General features: G+C 42.9%; 1 protein-coding gene across 16 annotated transcripts in view; it reads left to right on the top strand.

The window, feature by feature from the left end:
- The window catches only part of PSME3IP1 (proteasome activator subunit 3 interacting protein 1), a 36,657-nt gene extending 19,421 nt beyond the window's left edge, over nucleotides 1–17,236 (top strand). For 15 of the 16 annotated variants that reach the window (XM_033218516.1, XM_033218518.1, XM_033218505.1 and 12 more), the window contains 3 exons: nucleotides 1,407–1,540; nucleotides 4,941–5,005; nucleotides 15,196–17,236. In XM_033218516.1, coding sequence (XP_033074407.1) covers nucleotides 1,407–1,540; nucleotides 4,941–5,005; nucleotides 15,196–15,413 — 417 coding nt within the window. In that variant the 3' untranslated portion in view covers nucleotides 15,414–17,236. The remainder of the gene's footprint in view (nucleotides 1–1,406; nucleotides 1,541–4,940; nucleotides 5,006–15,195) is intronic. The other variant, XM_033218515.1, reaches the window with a different exon arrangement.
- The last annotated feature ends 705 nt before the right edge of the window (nucleotides 17,237–17,941 follow it).

The raw sequence follows: 17,941 nt of genomic DNA, 5'->3' as shown, positions 1-17,941 counted from the left end.
TTATCTATTTCCATGATGACCCTAAAAACATTAAATTCATTAAACTCAATAGTACTGAGCATTATATATAATTTCCGTTGCATACTGCAAATATTTAAGGTAACTTGTGCCCATAAGAACAGAGTTAGTTGCCTGGAGAGTGATTAGAATTAGAATCTTAGGATTTCTGGAACTCAGTTTTCTCCATTGTTCAAAGATGCCTAGACAAATAACCTTAACCATACATGCTCTACTTCCACCCACTTCTTTGGGCTGATAATTCATGCTTCTTGGATTTCCTGGGCACTAGATGTCACTATTGTTCCAGGCACTACTGCATCGTAAATAAGGACTTGCACCGTGTCAGATTTTCATTGAGAATCAGAGGAAAAGGTTGCTTATCTGTATTATTTTGGGCTTTCTATGCTGTCTTCCTCCATGGTCTCTTTCATTTATCTTTGAATCAGCCGGATTTGACTGGCAGAATAAAGAAGGGTGGGACATTTATTTAAATAAGTAGGCCAGACATCTGTTGTCTAAGACGTTTAGAGAGAGCATAAAACGGAGGGAGAAGTGGAGGGAGAGGAGGGAGGGCTGGTGGAGGGAACAAGTGAAAGTGACCTCCCTGACAAAAATTTGGGGTCTTTCTTCACTTCAAAAAAATAAAAAGTTGAGAGCCAGAGATTGGCATCAAGAATGAAAAACTGATGTTACAGGTGAACTGGTCATGCTTTTAAAAACAGCTTTTCAGTTGTTGTACACATGCACAGGATTTCTCGTTAAAATCACCTTTGATCATTTCTCAGTCTTTTGGCTAAGATCAAGTGTAAAATCACCTTTAGAGAGTGTTTGAAACAAACTCCCTGGCCTCTCGAGGTCCTCATTCAGTAGGTTTGGGGCAGGGAGGGATTTGACATGTCTGATGAGCCTTGGGGTGATTCTGATGCTTCCTTGCACCGGTGGAGCAGGAGTTAGTCTTAGTAATGTTTAAGATTAAATGCCACTGATAGTCATAACAACATTCTGCAAAATTTGATTTAACCCTTGAAGGGGGAAGCACGTTTTCAGGGGAGCCACATTTTTTTGTGTGTGTTTTCTTTATACTTCTTAAGATCTTTGTTTTCCCCATCAAGCATGATATTGGCCATGTCCTTGGTAATAGTGGGTTTTGTGGCTATGCTCAGATTTTCCTTGAGAATCAGAGGAGAAGCTTGCTTATCTGTATTATTTTGGGCTTTCTATGCTGTCTTCCTCCATGGTCTCTTTCATTTATCTTTGAATCGACTGGATTTGACTGGCAGAATAAAGAAGGGCGGGGCATTTATTTAAATAAGTAGGCCAGACATTACATAGCACAGCCGAAGGGCTAGTGGGTTATATTTGTTGTCCTTCCTTTTGCTTAGTTTGACCCTTAACTGGTAACTCACAATAACCTCAAGAAGGTTGGAATTTCTCAAGAGAACAAGAAGGAAGTGGAAAAGAAATTGACTGTGAAGCCCATAGAAACCAAGAACAAGTTCTCCCAGGCAAAGCTGTTGGCAGGAGCTGTGAAGCATAAGAGGTCAGTCAGCACTCACACAACTTAGATTTCACTCTGACCATGTACTCTGAAACACCACTTGTAATGGAAGACAGAGCCAACGCTTACTTCGCTTGAGTCCTGGTGAAGTTCCCTTGGTGTGCTCACCTATGCCTCTCTCCCTTTCCAGATTTGGGGCCTTCTATAGGCTTCAACCCTCGTCTCTCTGATCATTTATTCAACAAATATAAATACTAGCTACTCTTCAGTGGGGATCTGCCACACCAGACATTGTGTTAAGTGCTTCCTGTGCATAATCTCGTGTATTCTTCAACAATCCTATGAAAGTACAATTATAATCCCTGTTTTGTAGATGAGAAGACCAAGAGTTTGAGAGGTTGAGACCCTTCTTTGTGCAAGATCATAGAGAAATAGAGAGCTCGAGTTCAGTATTTGGGCTTCTGTCTAGACAAATGAGGTAGTGAGTCTTGTGAAAGGATCTATGTAGGGTGTACTGAGAGCAAGGAGGAGGAGCATACAATGCTGCTTTGAGGGTGTGTGCATCTCCATGTTGGGGAGGTTGGGGAAACCATTGGAAAGATGCTGATTAGGTAGGACGACTAGCGCTTTGACAAGCAAAAAGGGAGAGAACAGTCTAGGCAGAGGGAATAGCTGCTGCAAAGACATCCTGTCCTGAAAGAACATGGCAGCCCTGACAGGGCTACAGACCTGGCTATGGCTAGGTTGGATTGATGGGGAAGTGATAGCACTGTCTTGAGGCTGTGATAAGTTCTTTGCTATGTTTGCTCCTCCCTTTCCAAATCCTGAAATGGCATCAGAGTGATTGAATCTGGTCATTTCGATTTGACCCAACAGACTGTGGGCGAAATGATAAGTTTAAGTGAAGTCTGTTAGGAAAATCAATATGATATATTGGCAACCAGCCATATGTTTTGAAGGGAGTGTATTGATGCAGTCTTGTGGTTTGGCACACCACCCATCTGCTGCAGATGTTCTTAGGAACACTGCCTACATGTAAAAATGTCATGCTGGTATAGTAGCAGAGGGGAGGAGTTATCCTGAGAAGTGCTCACTACCCAAACCATGAATTATTCCTTTCAAGTTCTCACATAAGCTTTCCTGCAAGACCAGGGACTCGCAGGATTTGGACCTGGGTCAGTTTTACTGGAATATGCCAAGGGAGGGCTCTCCAGGTGATCAATTTGTTATCCCTTGAGACTGCTCTTGATGGTCGCAGAATGGGTATTGTAGCTGTCTCCCTTAGTCCTTAGATCACTTTTGGAAAAGGCTCTGTAGCTTATTTGGTGACCTGCATATAACCCCTTTTTGGATTTTGAAACAACATCACTTAATGTTGCTTTGTGTAGCAAGGTGACGAATTAGTCTCCTGGGGCAGGAGTTCCTAATCTGTCCGACCCTGAGTTTATTGGAATCACCTGGGAGTTTGTTAATAATTTATATTTGTAGGCCTCGCACTAATTCTCGTTCAGTAAGTTTGAAGTGAAATCTGGGAGTTGTAGTTTTTAAAGTTCCATGAGTGATTCTGCTGCCTGGTGAAGGTCTGGAAGCCATTGGCATGTATATGTCATGAAGTGTAAGAACAAAACAAGCAGCAATTTCTTACCTTCTTCAAAGGAATATTCTTTACTCTCTTCTAGTTTATTCTTTTATTTATTGTTAGAAAAAACTGTCAGATACCTAGTTCATGAATGTGCAGCCTTTTTAGTTGTAGGCATCTGAAGCTATAAATTTTCCTTAGCTTTCATTGTATGTAAGTTTTATATTTCCTTCTAAGTATTTTAAAATATCCATTATGATTTCTTCTTTGACTCAGGAATTATTTAGAAATGTATTTTTTAAATCTCCATATTGAGGTAACAACCATATTTCAGTAAGGGGGAAGATAAGCCTTCCCCCTCGCCACACACACATTTTAATACCTTATGATGATATATATATGTAACAGTGTCTTAGAGGCTACAAAATACGTTTCTCTTTTGTCATTGATTTCCAACTTAATTGCATTGTGGTTTTGTATACACTGATTTTTTTTGTTTTTGTTTTTGTTTTTTTTGAGCCGGAGTTTCGCTTTTGTCGCCCAGGCTGGAGTGCAATGGTACGATTTTGGCTCACCTCTGCCTCCTGGGTTCAAGCGATTCTCCTGCCTCAGCCTCCCAAGTAGCTGGGATTACAGGCACACACCACCACGCCTGACTAATTTTGTATTTTTAGTAGAGACAGGGTTTCACCATGTTGGCCAGGCTGGTGTCAAACTCCTGACCTCAGGTGATCCATCTGCCTTGGCCTCCCAAAGTGATGGGTGTCCGGAGCCGTGTAGCCCGGATATTGCTGTGGCCTCTGTTGCTTAAGCTCCACATTGCGGAGACAAGATGGCGCACTTCCTGGTCTTCATCATCAAACCTTCCCGCGCGCGCGCGAACTTTTCCCGCCGGCGGGTAAATTACCTCCCGCGCCCGGGAGAGACTAAGCCTACCGAGCATGCGCCCGGTGACGTCTTTCATTCCCCGCCTGCTCCTAGCCCTTCCCCCTATTGTCAGCCTATATAAGGCGTTGCTTTTCCACCATTAAACGAGACTTGATCAGAGCACTGTCTTGTCCCATTTCTTGTGTCTCTTGTCTCTTTCCATTCCCACCCCCTCCTCCAGGGTCTGCGTTGTTCATCCCGCGGGTCGGGACAGATGGGATTATACAGGTGTGAGCCACTGCACCTGGGTTTCCCACGTAACTCTGGAACCTGCTCTGCACTCCCTGCAAGAAAATACCAGGTGGTACATACACACAGCAATGTCCCAGTCTTAGAGGTGACTTCAGTATGGTCGTGTTGAACACCACAAACTAGACGTTATTTTTTGATACAGACAGTATTTGTTTAGACTTATATTTCCTTTTGCCAGTTTCTTTGTTCCCCACCCCTTCCTTCTGGAATTCCTTCCTTCTGGGATCATTTCTTTCTTCATTGAAATATATTCCTTATACATTCTTTTAGTGAAAGTCTTCTGGGTGACTCTCAGAATCTCTAGCTTGTCACTAAAGATGTTTTCTTCAATCTGTAATTACTAAATGTTTGTCATTTATGAACATGTCTAAATATTCTTGAAATCCATCTGTGGTTCTAACCAATTTGAGTGATAAAGACGGCCAAGAATCTGAAGTTGAAGTGATGCTTGAAGATACAGTGCTTTATTCCCTGGATTTGTCAGGAGTTTAAATTGTCTTTATGACTAATGATGCAATTGGAAGGAGATTAAGAATCTGAAATGAATACTTTTCATTCATTTTTATCATCCCAGCCTCTTGAGACTGCCTAAGACACATATAAATAGTTATTGGTGCTCCTGATTCCCTAAGTTTTGATCTGCAAGATTGGACATGGCTCAAATCACCATGTGTTTTGTTACAGCTCAGAGAGTGGCCACAGTGTGAAAAGACTGAAACCGGACCCTGAGCCAGATGACAAGAATCAAGGTGGGTGGCAGCCTTCATTACTTCCTTATACTCAGAATACACATGAACCACAGTAAAGGGCTGTAATGCATTGCATCTGCAAATGAATGCATTTCTGTCTTCAAGCAAGCCTACCTACACTTAATTTACCCAACTTTTCTTTTTTTTTTTTTTTTTTTTTTTGAGGCTGAGTCTTGCTCTGTCGCCCAGGCTGGAGTGCAGTGGCCAGATCTCAGCTCACGGCAAGCTCCGCCTCCCGGGTTCCCGCCATTCTCCTGCCTCAGCCTCCCGAGTAGCTGGGACTACAGGCGCCCGCCACCTCGCCTGGCTAGTTTTTTGTATTTTTAGTAGAGACGGGGTTTCACTGTGTTCGCCAGGATGGTCTCGATCTCCTGACCTTGTGATCCACCCGTCTCGGCCTCCCAAAGTGCTGGGATTACAGGCTTGAGCCACCGCGCCCGGCCTACCCAACTTTTCTATGCCAGGCGGGATTTTATACCAGGCAGGATTTTATACCTGCAAAAGTTATCATATTAGAAACCAGTGAAACTGATCAACGAAAATAGTACTCTCCCAGGAATGCTTACCAGGCCCTGGTCATACCACCTCTGCTCACAAAAGATTTTTTTCTGTTTCCCCCAAATGTCAAGTTTCTTGATTTCACCTGGTTTGCTACCAATAGGAGGTAAATACCTGGCTCCTGCTCATTGTTGGATTGGATTGAGCCTAGAAGCTTAATACAGTCTCCAGGAGTATACTTCTTTGGTTTTTACCTTTATGTGATGAAAATCTGCCTCTGTATTAAGTGGCAAGAACTTGTAAGTGAAGGTGAATGTTACTGGGGCTGGATTAGGGGTGAGAAATTCAAGAGTGTGTTTTCAGTTTTATTCTTACTCCATGTGGGATTGAGACTCTGAACTAAATTCCATCAATCAGCAGGGCTTACATTAATTTGTCTCAAAAAAAAATGATGCTTTCGGCCGGGTGCGGTGGCCCAAGCCTGTAATCCCAGCACTTTGGGAGGCCGAGATGGGCAGATCACGAGGTCAGGAGATCAAGACCATCCTGGCTAACATGGTGAAACCCCGTCTCTACTAAAAAACAAAAAAAAACTAGCCGGGCGAGGTGGCAGGCGCCTGTAGTCCCAGCTACTCGGGAAGCTGAGGCAGGAGAATGGTGTAAACCCGGGAGGCGGAGCTTGCAGTGAGCTGAGATCCGGCCACTACACTCCAGCTCAGGCGACAGAGCAAGACTCCGTCTCAAAAAAAAAAAAAAAAGATGCTTTTTATTATGCATCTACTAAGCACCAGTGGTGGTGGTCTGTTGCTGTTATCCTTTTGCTCTAGAACCTACTTTTAAAAAGAAGAGTGTGGGGAGAAAAAAAGAAAGAGTCTGCCATTACCGTATCCTCTTCCATCTAGTTCTCTTTAGAGGGAAACAGAATTATACTTTTTTTTTTTTTTGAGATGGAGTCTCATTCTGTCGCCCAGGCTGGAGTGCAGTAGCCCAATCTCAGCTCACTGCAACCTCCACCTCCTGGGCTCAAGTAATTCTCCTGCCTCAACCTCCCAAGTATTTGGGATTATAGGCGTGCGCCACCACCTCTGGCTAATTTTTGTATTTTTAGTAGAGATGGGATTTCACCATGTTAGCCAGGCTGGTCTTGCACTCCTGAGCTCAAGTAATCTGCCTGCCTCGGCCTCCCAAAGTGTTGAGATTACAGGAGTGAGCCACCAAGCCCAGCCACATTTCTTATGTATCCATCAAGAGTTATTCTATGCATGTGCAAGCAATTGTAAATATGTATTTTTTAAGTGCTTTATTATGGATAATTTAAGCAACATTCAGAAGTTGGGATAAGTATAGTAAACCCCCATTACCAAGCTTCAGTGATTTTTTTTGTTCGTTTGTAAGCTATCCTACAGGAAAGAGCTTCAACAATTTTTTTTTTTTTTTTTTTGAGACAGTCTTGCTGTCACCTAGGCTAGAGTGCAGTGGGGTTATCTTGGCTCACTGCAGCCTCTGCCTTCCTGGTTTAAGCAATTTTCATGCCTCAACCACCCAAGTAGCTAGGACTATAGGCATGTGCCACCATGCCCAGCTAATTTTTGTATTTTTAGTAGAAATGGGGTTTCACCATGTTGGCCAGGCTGGTCTCTAACTCCTGGCCTCAAGTGATCCACCTACCTCAGCCTCCCAAAGTGCTGGAATTACGGGTGTGAGCCAGCACACCCAGTCAGCAGTTTCTAACACATAGCCAATTTTACTTCATTTATATCTCTCAACTGTAATATTTTGTGACAATTCCAGACATTATCATTTCATTCATAATTCTTAATATGTGTCTCTAGCAAATACAAATTCTTATTTTGTTTCTTTGTTTTAACAATTACAATACTATTATATTAATAATCACAGGCCAGGCGTGGTGGCTCATGCCTATAATCCCAGCACTTTGGGAGACTGAGGCGGGCAGATCACCTGAGGTCGGGAGTTGGCAACCAGCCTGACCAACATGGAGAAACTCTGCCTCTACTAAAAATACAAAATTAGTTGGGCTGCTGGTGCATGTCTGTAATCCCAGCTACTTGGGAGACTGAGGCGGGAGAATCGCTTGAACCCAGGAGGCAGAGGTTGCGGTGAGCCATTGCATCGAGCCGAGATTGCACCGTTACTCTCCAAACTGGGCAACAAGAGCGAGACTCCGTCTCAAAAAAAAAAATAATAATCACAATAATTACTAAATATTACCAAATATTAAGTTAGTATTTTCTCCAATTGTCTCAAAAAAAATTTTTTTTTTTAAATTATGATCTTAGCCGGGCGTGGTGGCTCACGCCTGTAATCCCAGCACTTTGGGAGGCCAAGGCGGGCAGATCACGAGGTCAGGAGATCAAGACATCCTGGCTAACATGGTGAAACCCCATCTCTACTAAAAATACAAAAAATTAGCCGGGCATGGTGGTGGACGCCTGTAGTCCCAGCTACTTGGGATGCTGAGGCAGGAAAATGGCGTGAACCCGGGAGGCGGAGCTTGCAGTGAGCAGAGATCACGCCACTGCACTCCAGCCTGGGCTGTTAACAAAGAGAGACTCCGTCTCAAGAAAAAAAAAAAAAAATTATGATCTTAACAAGGACCAGACATTATATTTGGCTACTATGGTTTTTTTTTTAAAAAAAACTATTGAAGTATAATTCACATACCATAAAATTCACCCTTTAAAAGGATACAACTCAGTGGTTTATATTTTTTAAAAATCAATTGACCATAAATGTGTGGGTTTATTTCTGGACTTTCTTCTTCCACTGAGCTATATATGTCTATCTGTATGCCATTACCACACAGTCTTGATCACTATAGCTTTGGAGTAAGTTTTAAAATTGGGAAGTGTGAGTCTTCCAACTTGGCTCCTCTTTTTCAAGATTGTTTTGGCTATTTGGAGTCTGTAGAATTTCCATATGAATTTTGGGATCAGCTTGTCAGTTTCTGCAGAAAAGGCAGCTAAGATTTTGATACAGGAATTGCTGGAATCTGTAGATTAATTTCCATCTTAGCGACAGGCTAATACACCTTTTAATTTGAATTTAATCTGTAAGTTCTTCCTTTCTAAATTTATATTTTGTTTTCTTTGTATTTTATTTGTGGAGAAACTGGGTCTTTGTTCTTTTTTTTTTTTTTTTTTTTTTGAGACGGAGTCTTGCTCTGCCACCCAGGCTGGAGTGCAGTGGCCGGATCTCAGCTCACTGCAAGCTCCGCCTCCCGGGTTTACGCCATTCTCCTGTCTCAGCCTCCGGAGTAGCTGGGACTACAGGCGCCCGCCACCTCGCCCGGCTAGTTTTTTGTATTTTTAGTAGAGATGGGGTTTCACCCTGTTAGCCAGGATGGTCTCGATCTCCTGACCTCGTGATCCGCCCGTCTCGGCCTCCCAAAGTGCTGGGATTACAGGCTTGAGCCACCGCGCCCGGCCGGGTCTTTGTTCTTTAGCGCTAATTTCTCTGGCTCTACATTTTACTGATGGCCTCCCCATGCTGTTTCCTGCTACCTTGTGTTTTCTGTAAAATGGTAATTTGATCTGGAAGCTTGATCAGGTTGGTTTTTTCAGCAGGAATACATTATATTTTTTTTATACCTTCGTTATTAGTAGTATTGTAATCTAAACTACTCTGTTCATTGCTTAATTCAGCAGTTATTATACCTTGGGAATCATTGCATAATTGGACATAGAGCACTTCCTCGTTGCTTTTTAAGGCTGTGTAGTATTGTATATTGTATGGGTATATCATTTACCCCACTTTTTAATTGATGAACACTTAGATTGTTTCCATTCTTCCCCTGTTCTGGTGTTTCAGTAATAATCCTGCACGTGCATAATTTTTCACATGCACAGATCTATCAAGTTAAATACTTTGAAGTAGATTTGATAGGTCAGAGAGGATATGCATTTGTAATTTAGGTAAATATTGCCAAATTGCCCTTCAGTTAAGTTATCCCAATCTATACTACCTTCAACAATTTTGGAATTTTTCACTGACATCTTTTTAATAAGTAGGAAAGTTGCTTAAATAGGATAAATCTAAACTGTATATGCGTATACACACACACACACATATAAAACTTCATAGGAATATTTTTCTTTTAATTAATTTATTTTAGAGATAGGATCTCACTTTGTTGCTTAGGCTGTAGTGCAGTGACTATACACAGATGCAATCATGGCACACTACAGCCACAAACTCCCAGGCTCAGGCGATCCTCCCACGTGAGCCTCCTGAGTAGCTGGGGTTTAACACTCTTGGCATAGGAATCTTAAATGTATTTCCACAAGTAAGCTATTTGCTCACTATATGGTACTTATTTCCTGGTAGGAACTATACAAATGAATCAATGGAAAGGAAAACTTGTGTAGCTTCTTTGAACTATCTCAGGCAGACAATCGTGTTTTAGAGCCATCTTTTTGTCATTCTAAATCCCTTCTTCCTACTCCTGCATTCTGGCAACAGAACCTAGGCAGGAAGTATCCTCCTTTGCTAGGAATTAAGGCGCCACAAGAAGAATGCTCCCTGAAGCTTGCTTCAGCCCTGTCCTTAGCAGTGGGAGGATTTCCTCCTTGGGCCCCTATGACTCTGATAGAGATTCAGGCTTTCCCCAGTGAAGACTCTGAACTTAAGCACTGAGCAGAGCCAGTGAATGCACAAGTTGGCCCCATCTACTCCCAAGTCACGCATCTGTCTGAATACTAAGAACATTCTCTATTAGTAATTTTCTGTGTTAATTTAGTATGACAATGTGGTCCTGCAAATGCAGAAGCTGGCAGGAAACTTCACCAAATGGGTGAGATCAGAGGGCACCATTTTGTTCTCTTTGGACAGTTAACTGCTTTTGGAATGAAATTTGTCAGATTTGCAGTCTCTTTTCTTTCTTGAAACCTCCTAGATAATTGGGGTATTTGGTTTTTTTACTTAAACTCTTCTGATGCCACAGTGGTCCAGATTCCTTGATTATATTTCTGTAGCTAACTTCCGTCCTTCCATTAGGCCAGTTCTCTACCCCTACAGGCACTCTGACTCTCATCCTTCTTTTCTATATAAAATAGACCTTTAAATTCCATTTGCCCTTGAAATATGGTCATGTGCCACATAACGACATTTTTGTCAATGATGGGTGCATATACGATGGTGGTCCCTTAAGATCATAATATCGTATTTTTACTGTGCCTTTTTCTATGCTTAGCTACTTTTAGATACACAAATACTAACCATTGTATTACAGCTACCTACAGTATTCATACAGTAACATGCTGTACAGGTTTGTAGCCTAAGAGCAATAGGCTATATACCATATGGCCTACATGTGTAGTAGGCTGTACCATCTAGGTTGTATAACTATGATGTTGATTTTGACAATGATGAAATTGTCTAATGATGTATTTCTCAGGTCATATTCCCATCATTAAGCAGGAGGGTCTATACTTGATAAAATGAAATACCTCATTCAACAATTTCACATAAATTAATTTTCTAGGTAACTGATCTATATACCCTTATAAGGTTTTTTTCGTTTGTTTGTTGGTTTGTTTTTTTTATTTTGAGACAATCTTACTCTGTCACCCAGGCTGGAGTGCAGTGGCGCAATCCTGGCTCACTGCAACCTTCACCTCCCAGGCTCAAGTGATTCTCCTGCCTCAGCCACCCAAGTAGCTGGGATTACAGGCGTGTACCACCACGCCCAGTGAATTTTTGTATTTTTAGTAGAGACAAGATTTCCCCATGTTGGCCAGGTTGGTCTCGAACCCCTGACCTCAGGTAATCCACCTGCCCCAGCCTCCCAAAGTGTTGGGATTACAGGCATGAGCCACCTGCCTGGCCGGTTTGTTTTTTTTAAACAACCAAATTGTTCTAACAGAATGCTGAAAGTATCATTCTATATGGTATACATAAGTACTACAATGTATGTTTAAGTCATGAATGGTAAAGTTTGATGTTATGTTCCAAATGTTAAAAGAGCATCACATTTTTATACCCCTTCCCCCCAAATTAGCCATTTGCAATGAAACTGTAAACTGTCTGACACAGTTTGTTTCATTCTGCTTTCTGACCCTTGTGGATGCAAGCCTGCTCTGAGCCAGGCCCTGTGCTATATGGCCTGGGGGTGGAATGGTGATAAAAGAGTGCTTGCCTTCAAGGGGCTTACAGTTAGTGGAGAATACAAACAAGCAACCCCTCTTATCTTCTGCAGCCTTCTTAGCTTTAATACTGGGATGCTCTTGGGGTTACAGAGATAAACGGGACTGTTCCTCCCTAGTTTAAGTGCTCAGGATGTTCTTTGAATTTTTTGTATTTGTTTTTTTAAAAAATTATCTACCCAAGCACAGCTGCATTTTGAAAAATTGTCTGAATTGGTAATATATGCACATAATAAAACATTTAGGCCAGGCTAGGTGGCTCATGCCTGTAATCCCAGCTCTCTGGGAGGCTGAGGCAGGAAGATCGCTTGAAGCCCAGGCGTTTAACCTGGGCAGCATAGTGAGACTTATGTTCTAACAAAAAAAAAAAAAAAGAAAAGAAAAGGAAAAATTCAAAAGGGACAAAAGAATGTGGAGTAAAAAGTAAGTCTCCCCTGTTTTCCAACCACTAAGTTCATTTCCCCTGAGCAGCCACTGCTACCAGTTTTTATTGTTCTCAGACACTGACATGCGTATACATGGGCATGACCACTTTGCCCCACATTATAACTTTCACACACTGTCCTGCTCCTTGCCTTTTTCATTTAGCACAATATCTTGGGGATCATTCAATAACAGTACACACAGAGATGCTTTCTTCTTCTTCTTCCTCTTCCTCTTCTTCTTCCTCTCCTTCTCCTTCCCCTTCTCCTTCTTATCTTTCCTCTCCTTATCCTTCTCCTTCTTCTTCCTCTCCTTTTCCTTCTCCTTCTCCTTCTTCTTCTTCTTCTTCGGTCTCACTCTGTCACCCAGTTTGGAGTTCTGTGGTGTGATCATGGCTCACTACAGCCTCAACTTCCCCAGTTCAAGTGATCCTCCTACCTCAGTCTCCTGAGTAGCTGGGACTACAAGTGTGCACCACCACACCTGGCTAATTTTTAAAATTTTTTGTAGAGACAGAGTTTCCCTGTGTTGTCCAGGCTGTTCTCAAAACTCCTGGAGGGCTCAAGTGATCCTTCTGCCTTGGCCTCCCGAAGTGCTGAGATTACAGACATGAGCCATTATGCCCAGCTACTTTATTCATCTTAATGGTTGAATAGTAGTCCATTACTTAACTAGTCATCTAATGGACATTTTGGTTGTCTGTACTCTTTTGCTACTATAAACAGTGCTGCAATGAATGTTCTTTTATGAACATCATTTAAGTTCAAAGAACATTGCCAAATTTCTCTGTACCCCCTGAACAGCATACCCTGAATAGCATACGAAGTTTGCTGTTCCCAACACATTCCCTCCTAATATATTGTTTATCCCCTTATGTTTAAAATTCACCTGTTTCTTTTTCTGTGAGTTGTTCATGTTTTCTGTTCACTTTTCTATTTGTCTGTTGGTTTTTTTTTTAACAGATTTGAAAGAATTCTTAGTATTTTAAGGAAATTTGCTTTTGTGATATTGCAAGTATTTGCTCCTGCCTTTTTTGTTGCCTTGCTCTATCTCTGTAGCCATTGTTGGCTTTCATGTTACTTTTCTCCATCTCCATGTTTTAACATTGCTTATCTTTGGCAGCTTCCTTTTCCCTTCTTAGAGCTTCTTGCACAAACAAGCAAATGCATTGATCTGAACTTTGTGTGCGGGCCATTTGATATCTCTTCTAACTCCTCAGTGGTATTGTTTGCTTACTCCTGGTTTCCTCTACTTGGAACTGTGTATTCCCTTCACATTTACTTGAGGTGTCTGGGCAAATGAGGTATTAGTACATCTAAGGCAAAACCCTAGAAGGTAGTATGCTTGTCAGCCTATGGCAACAAAGTATGAACTCCAACCCTTAACTCTGCAGTGAGCTCAGGTTAACATTTTAGGATATTCTCTTTTGATTCATGTTTAGTTTCACATTTTCTGCCCTAAGCAACCTGCAGCCTTGCCAAGTCATTTGACTTTCCTCATCAGTAAAATGGGGATAATGCCTATACATCAGGTTGTAGTGATTAAATAAGGCTGGAAACATTTCAGGGAAGAACGGAAGGGCTGGAGTAGAGTTCTTAACTTTTTCTTTAGTCTTCAAGTCTTGCATTTTCTTTCTTTCTCCTTCTTCTTCTTCTTCTTTCTTTTTTTTTTTTTTTTTTTTTTTTTTCCAGACAGGGTCTTGCTCTGTTCGCAGGCTGGAGTACAGTGGTACCATCATAGCTCACCGTAACCTTGAACTCCTGGGCTCAAGCAATCCTCGCATTAACCTCACAAGTAGCTGGGACCACAGGCATGCACAGCTACACCCGACAATTTTTTTTTTTTTTTTTTTTTTTTTGAGGCGGAGTCTCGCTCTGTTGCCCAGGCTGGAGTGCAGTGGCATGATCTCAACTCACTGCAACCGCTGCCTCCTGGATTCAAGCTATTCTCCTCGCTCAGTCTCCCTAGTAACTGGGATTACAGGCACACATCACCACGCCCAGCTAATTTTTTGTACTTTTAGTAGACATGGGGTTTCACCATGTTGGCCAGGCTGGCCTTGAACTCCTGACCTCAAGTGATCCACCCACCTTGGCCTCCCAAAGTGCTGGGGTTACAGGCATGAGCCACCACGCTTGGCGCCGTCTAATTTTTCAAAACATTTTTTCGTAGAGACAGGGCCTCACTGTGTTGCCCAGGCTGGTAAACTCCTGACTTCAAGTGGTCCTCCCATCTCAGCCTCCCAAAGTGCCAGGATTATAGGCATAAGCCTCCATGTCCAGCCAAGTCCTGCATTGTCTAGATTGAGATCTTTGTCATTGAGGTGGCAGAGTAACTTTGGGTTTCCTGTAAGAAAAAGAATCCCAGCTCCCAGGTGACATTCTGCATGGCCTTAAAATGTTACCTGACAGGCTTCAGTTTTATCATTTGTAAAAGAATACAACTGGAAAGCAAAGGTTGTGTTAAATTGGTTTCTGAATTGCTCCTCTCTCCCATCTGGGAAAAGCGGCCCTTCTTAATAAAGAACGTTATTCTGGTGAGTCCTTCTAAGCCTATTCTAGTCCAGGGGGCTACCCGATTTTTTAAAATGTTTAAAAAGAAAAGAATGTTGTTTTGTAGCTGATGTTTGGCCTTGAAATTGTATCTGTGCTAGCTGGCTTATTGGTCAGTAAATAAGGAATGGCGTAATATGCTGAGAACTTAATGGAATTGTTAATATTGCTCACAGTTTCTCTCTTAATCTGTCTTCAGATTCTCACGGCTGTGTGAGCACGGGGAAATCAAAGCAGTCTAGGCTGCACTCCAGAGTAGCTTGTTCTCCAGCTCAGATTTGATGGGGGACAAGAGAGTGTAGTCAGGCACTGGAGTTAAAAAGACCTCGATTCAAGTCTCAGCTCTGCCCCTTTCAGAAGTCCTTTCACCTCCTGGAGCCTCCCTTCCTCCTTCAGTTCCCCACCTCTAAGGGTGATGATAGTATTGGCTGCAGAGTGTTGTTCTGAGGCTTCTCTGTGGGAAAAGCCGGTGGTACAGTGCCTGGCACATGGTAAGTCAGTTCCAACTTTGGAAAAGGGTGACAAAGTGACAGTCTTTCACCTTTTATTGCAGAGCCCTCATCCTGCAAGTCTCTCGGAAACACTTCCCTGAGCGGCCCCTCCATCCACTGCCCCTCTGCTGCAGTCTGTATCGGCATCCTCCCGGGCCTGGGCGCCTACTCTGGGAGCAGCGACTCCGAGTCCAGCTCAGACAGCGAAGGCACCATCAATGCCACTGGAAAGATTGTCTCCTCCATCTTCCGAACCAACACTTTCCTCGAGGCCCCCTAGTTTCTCTGTCCTTACACAGGGAGCTCCTCCCCAAGGGTAGATCGGACCGTTCATGCTGCCTTCGGGCATTACATCCCTCAAAAAAAAAACTCCTTTGCCTGCATCCTGTGCACAACATGACATTTTTAACCAATCCAATCTAAAAATGTGCCAGAATCCACCTGTGGCCCGAATCGTGTTTGGTTTCTCTTTCTACTGCAGTGCACATGAGCAAACCTGTCCCACTGCCACTTTCCTCACTGATACTGGGAGGAGGGCAAGGCCCAGCTGAAGTTCCACTAAAAATGCCCTAGGAGAATAGGCACCGGCTGGCTTGCCAAAGGGTTTGGGTTTTATTGCTTTCTGTTTTTTTCTTTTCCCGACAGCACAAAGAAGTAAGGGCAGTTATTGGACAGGTGTTATTTAAACATTCTATTGTAGGTGAATGTGTTGTTTGGTTCTACTGCATTGTGGAGCATGCGGGGAAAGAGAACTGACCCAGGTGATGAAATGGAGCCCTTCCCTGGAACTAACCAGTCCTTGATGTTGTGTGACTAAGTAAAGATGATAAACCCCACCTGCTGGGGGTGTCACTTCACACTCGGCATGCATTGTGAAAGCTTTCCACACCCTTGGCCATTCTCTCTCCCCTCTTTATCCAACCCCATTTATGCAGGAAGGGACTGCTAACAAGAAAGCTTCCATCTCAAACCTTTTCTCTGCCTGGGAAATTATTTTATGTTTGTTTTTGAAATAAAGGATTTAGTTTAAGATTCTAAATTTTAGAGAAACAAACGTAGGCCTTGTTTACTCATAGCCAGACGTCAGAACTGCAGGTAGGTATGTTAATGAGATGACTTATTTCTGGCAGCTCCTGGAATCCTGATATTGTAAACGAGTGGGACACACTTGCATACTGTGACTGTTCTACTGAGGCCCTTCTCTGTTTAATGCACATTATGCTTGTGCTTTTCACTGTGGAATCTATTTCTAACCTAAAGGTGCTGCCCTAGTACTTTTCTTTGCTGCCCCTGCTGCTCTTTTTCCTTTCCAAACAGCAACTCTGAGGCCATGAGCAGCCAAAAACTAGAGGTGCTGCTCCACCTTGTCTCATAAAGGGAAACGGGCTCATCCCTTGGATTCTGGAGGAGGGAGAGGGAGACGGTCTGGAGGCCTCTAGGAAAGAGATAAGATATGAGCTTTGATGACAATCTGTAGGCTCTCCTGCTTTAGAATAAGCGTGTACCGTTCTTAATCCATTCCCCTTGTTCCTACGTCAATTGTTTTTACTGTCTTGGGTGTGAGACTGAGTGAGACACACACAAAATGTGTTGACACTGTGATGCCGGCAGGCAGAGCAGCTACTGACTTTGAACGTGGGCAGAGAGGCCCCTGGATCTCATCCAGCCCACTCGGTTTCCCCTTCCAGTGCAGTGACACTCCGGTGCCCGTTGGCAGATGGCGACTTCCCTGCACCCATAACTGATGCTTTGTGAATTCTTCCTCCTTTTCAGAAGTACTCTGTGCTAATTGTTCCTGACTGCCAGTATGGGCGCGTCAGCTCCATCCTAACAAACAAGATGTTTAGGTAAAACTGTGTAGGCACCTTCTGCTTCTCTGCTTCATTGTTCCTGTGATAGTCGTGTTATTACAGCATGTACCCAAAACAGCCTCACATTGTTACAGGAGGCAGGCTAGGGCTTCAGGTCACCATCTTTATGTGGCTTGAGTCAAGCCACATTACTGTACCTCATGACCTCTTGATGTGGAAAGAACTTGACAAAAGGTTGCAGGGTTTAAAAACATACATTAACATGAAAGCTAATAAACCTGTCAGAGAACAAGATCTTGTTTTTCCTCTACTGAATATTGTGCTTCCAACTCTCCCCATGTCTCTCAGCTAGATTGTGTTGAGAAAGTTGAGTGAGACTCCAGACTGTGACTTATCTTCTGGTGTCTCAGGAGAGACTGAGAATCACTGGTGATCATTGCATCATATTCCCTTGTACCCATTAGCACAGAGCTCTGGAACTGAAACAGCTTCTGTAGAAACCACAGCTAACAAAGCAGCATCTGATCTGACCAACAGAGGAAGCAGCCTGGGCAAGTATCTAGTGTAGACTTGAAGTTCAAACCCAAAGGAGAATAGAATAAACAGGGCTGGAAGGAAACACTGCTTTAAACTGTAAAGTGTAGTACTCCTGCCTTAATAATTGGGATTTTATAACTGGGTAATTACGGGACAAAAACGAAGTTTGGCATGGGTTTCTTCAAGCTCGCTTACTTTGTCCTGAGTGGTTGGATTCTTATAATTCTCCAACCATGTGAGGGAGAAAGCTAATAGGAATCCTACTGCCACTTCTATTTGGGGAGGATTATCTGGCTTGTGTCACCTAACTGGGTGGAGAAAGTGAATGTGATATTCAAAGCATCTATTTTTCCATCCGTAAAAACCAGGGAAGCTGATGTGACTAGACCCAAAAAGGTGGCTGGCTACCTACTTGTGTATATCTTCCCTGAATCTAAGGATGCAAGAGACTGAGAGCTGG

The sequence above is a fragment of the Trachypithecus francoisi genome, unplaced genomic scaffold (genome assembly GCF_009764315.1).
Source record: "Trachypithecus francoisi isolate TF-2019V2 unplaced genomic scaffold, Tfra_2.0 Lachesis_group10, whole genome shotgun sequence".
In the NCBI taxonomy this organism is placed as follows: Eukaryota; Metazoa; Chordata; class Mammalia; order Primates; family Cercopithecidae; genus Trachypithecus; species Trachypithecus francoisi.
Note: the sequence above shows the minus strand (reverse complement) of the source record. Positions and strands in the feature narration are given on the sequence as shown.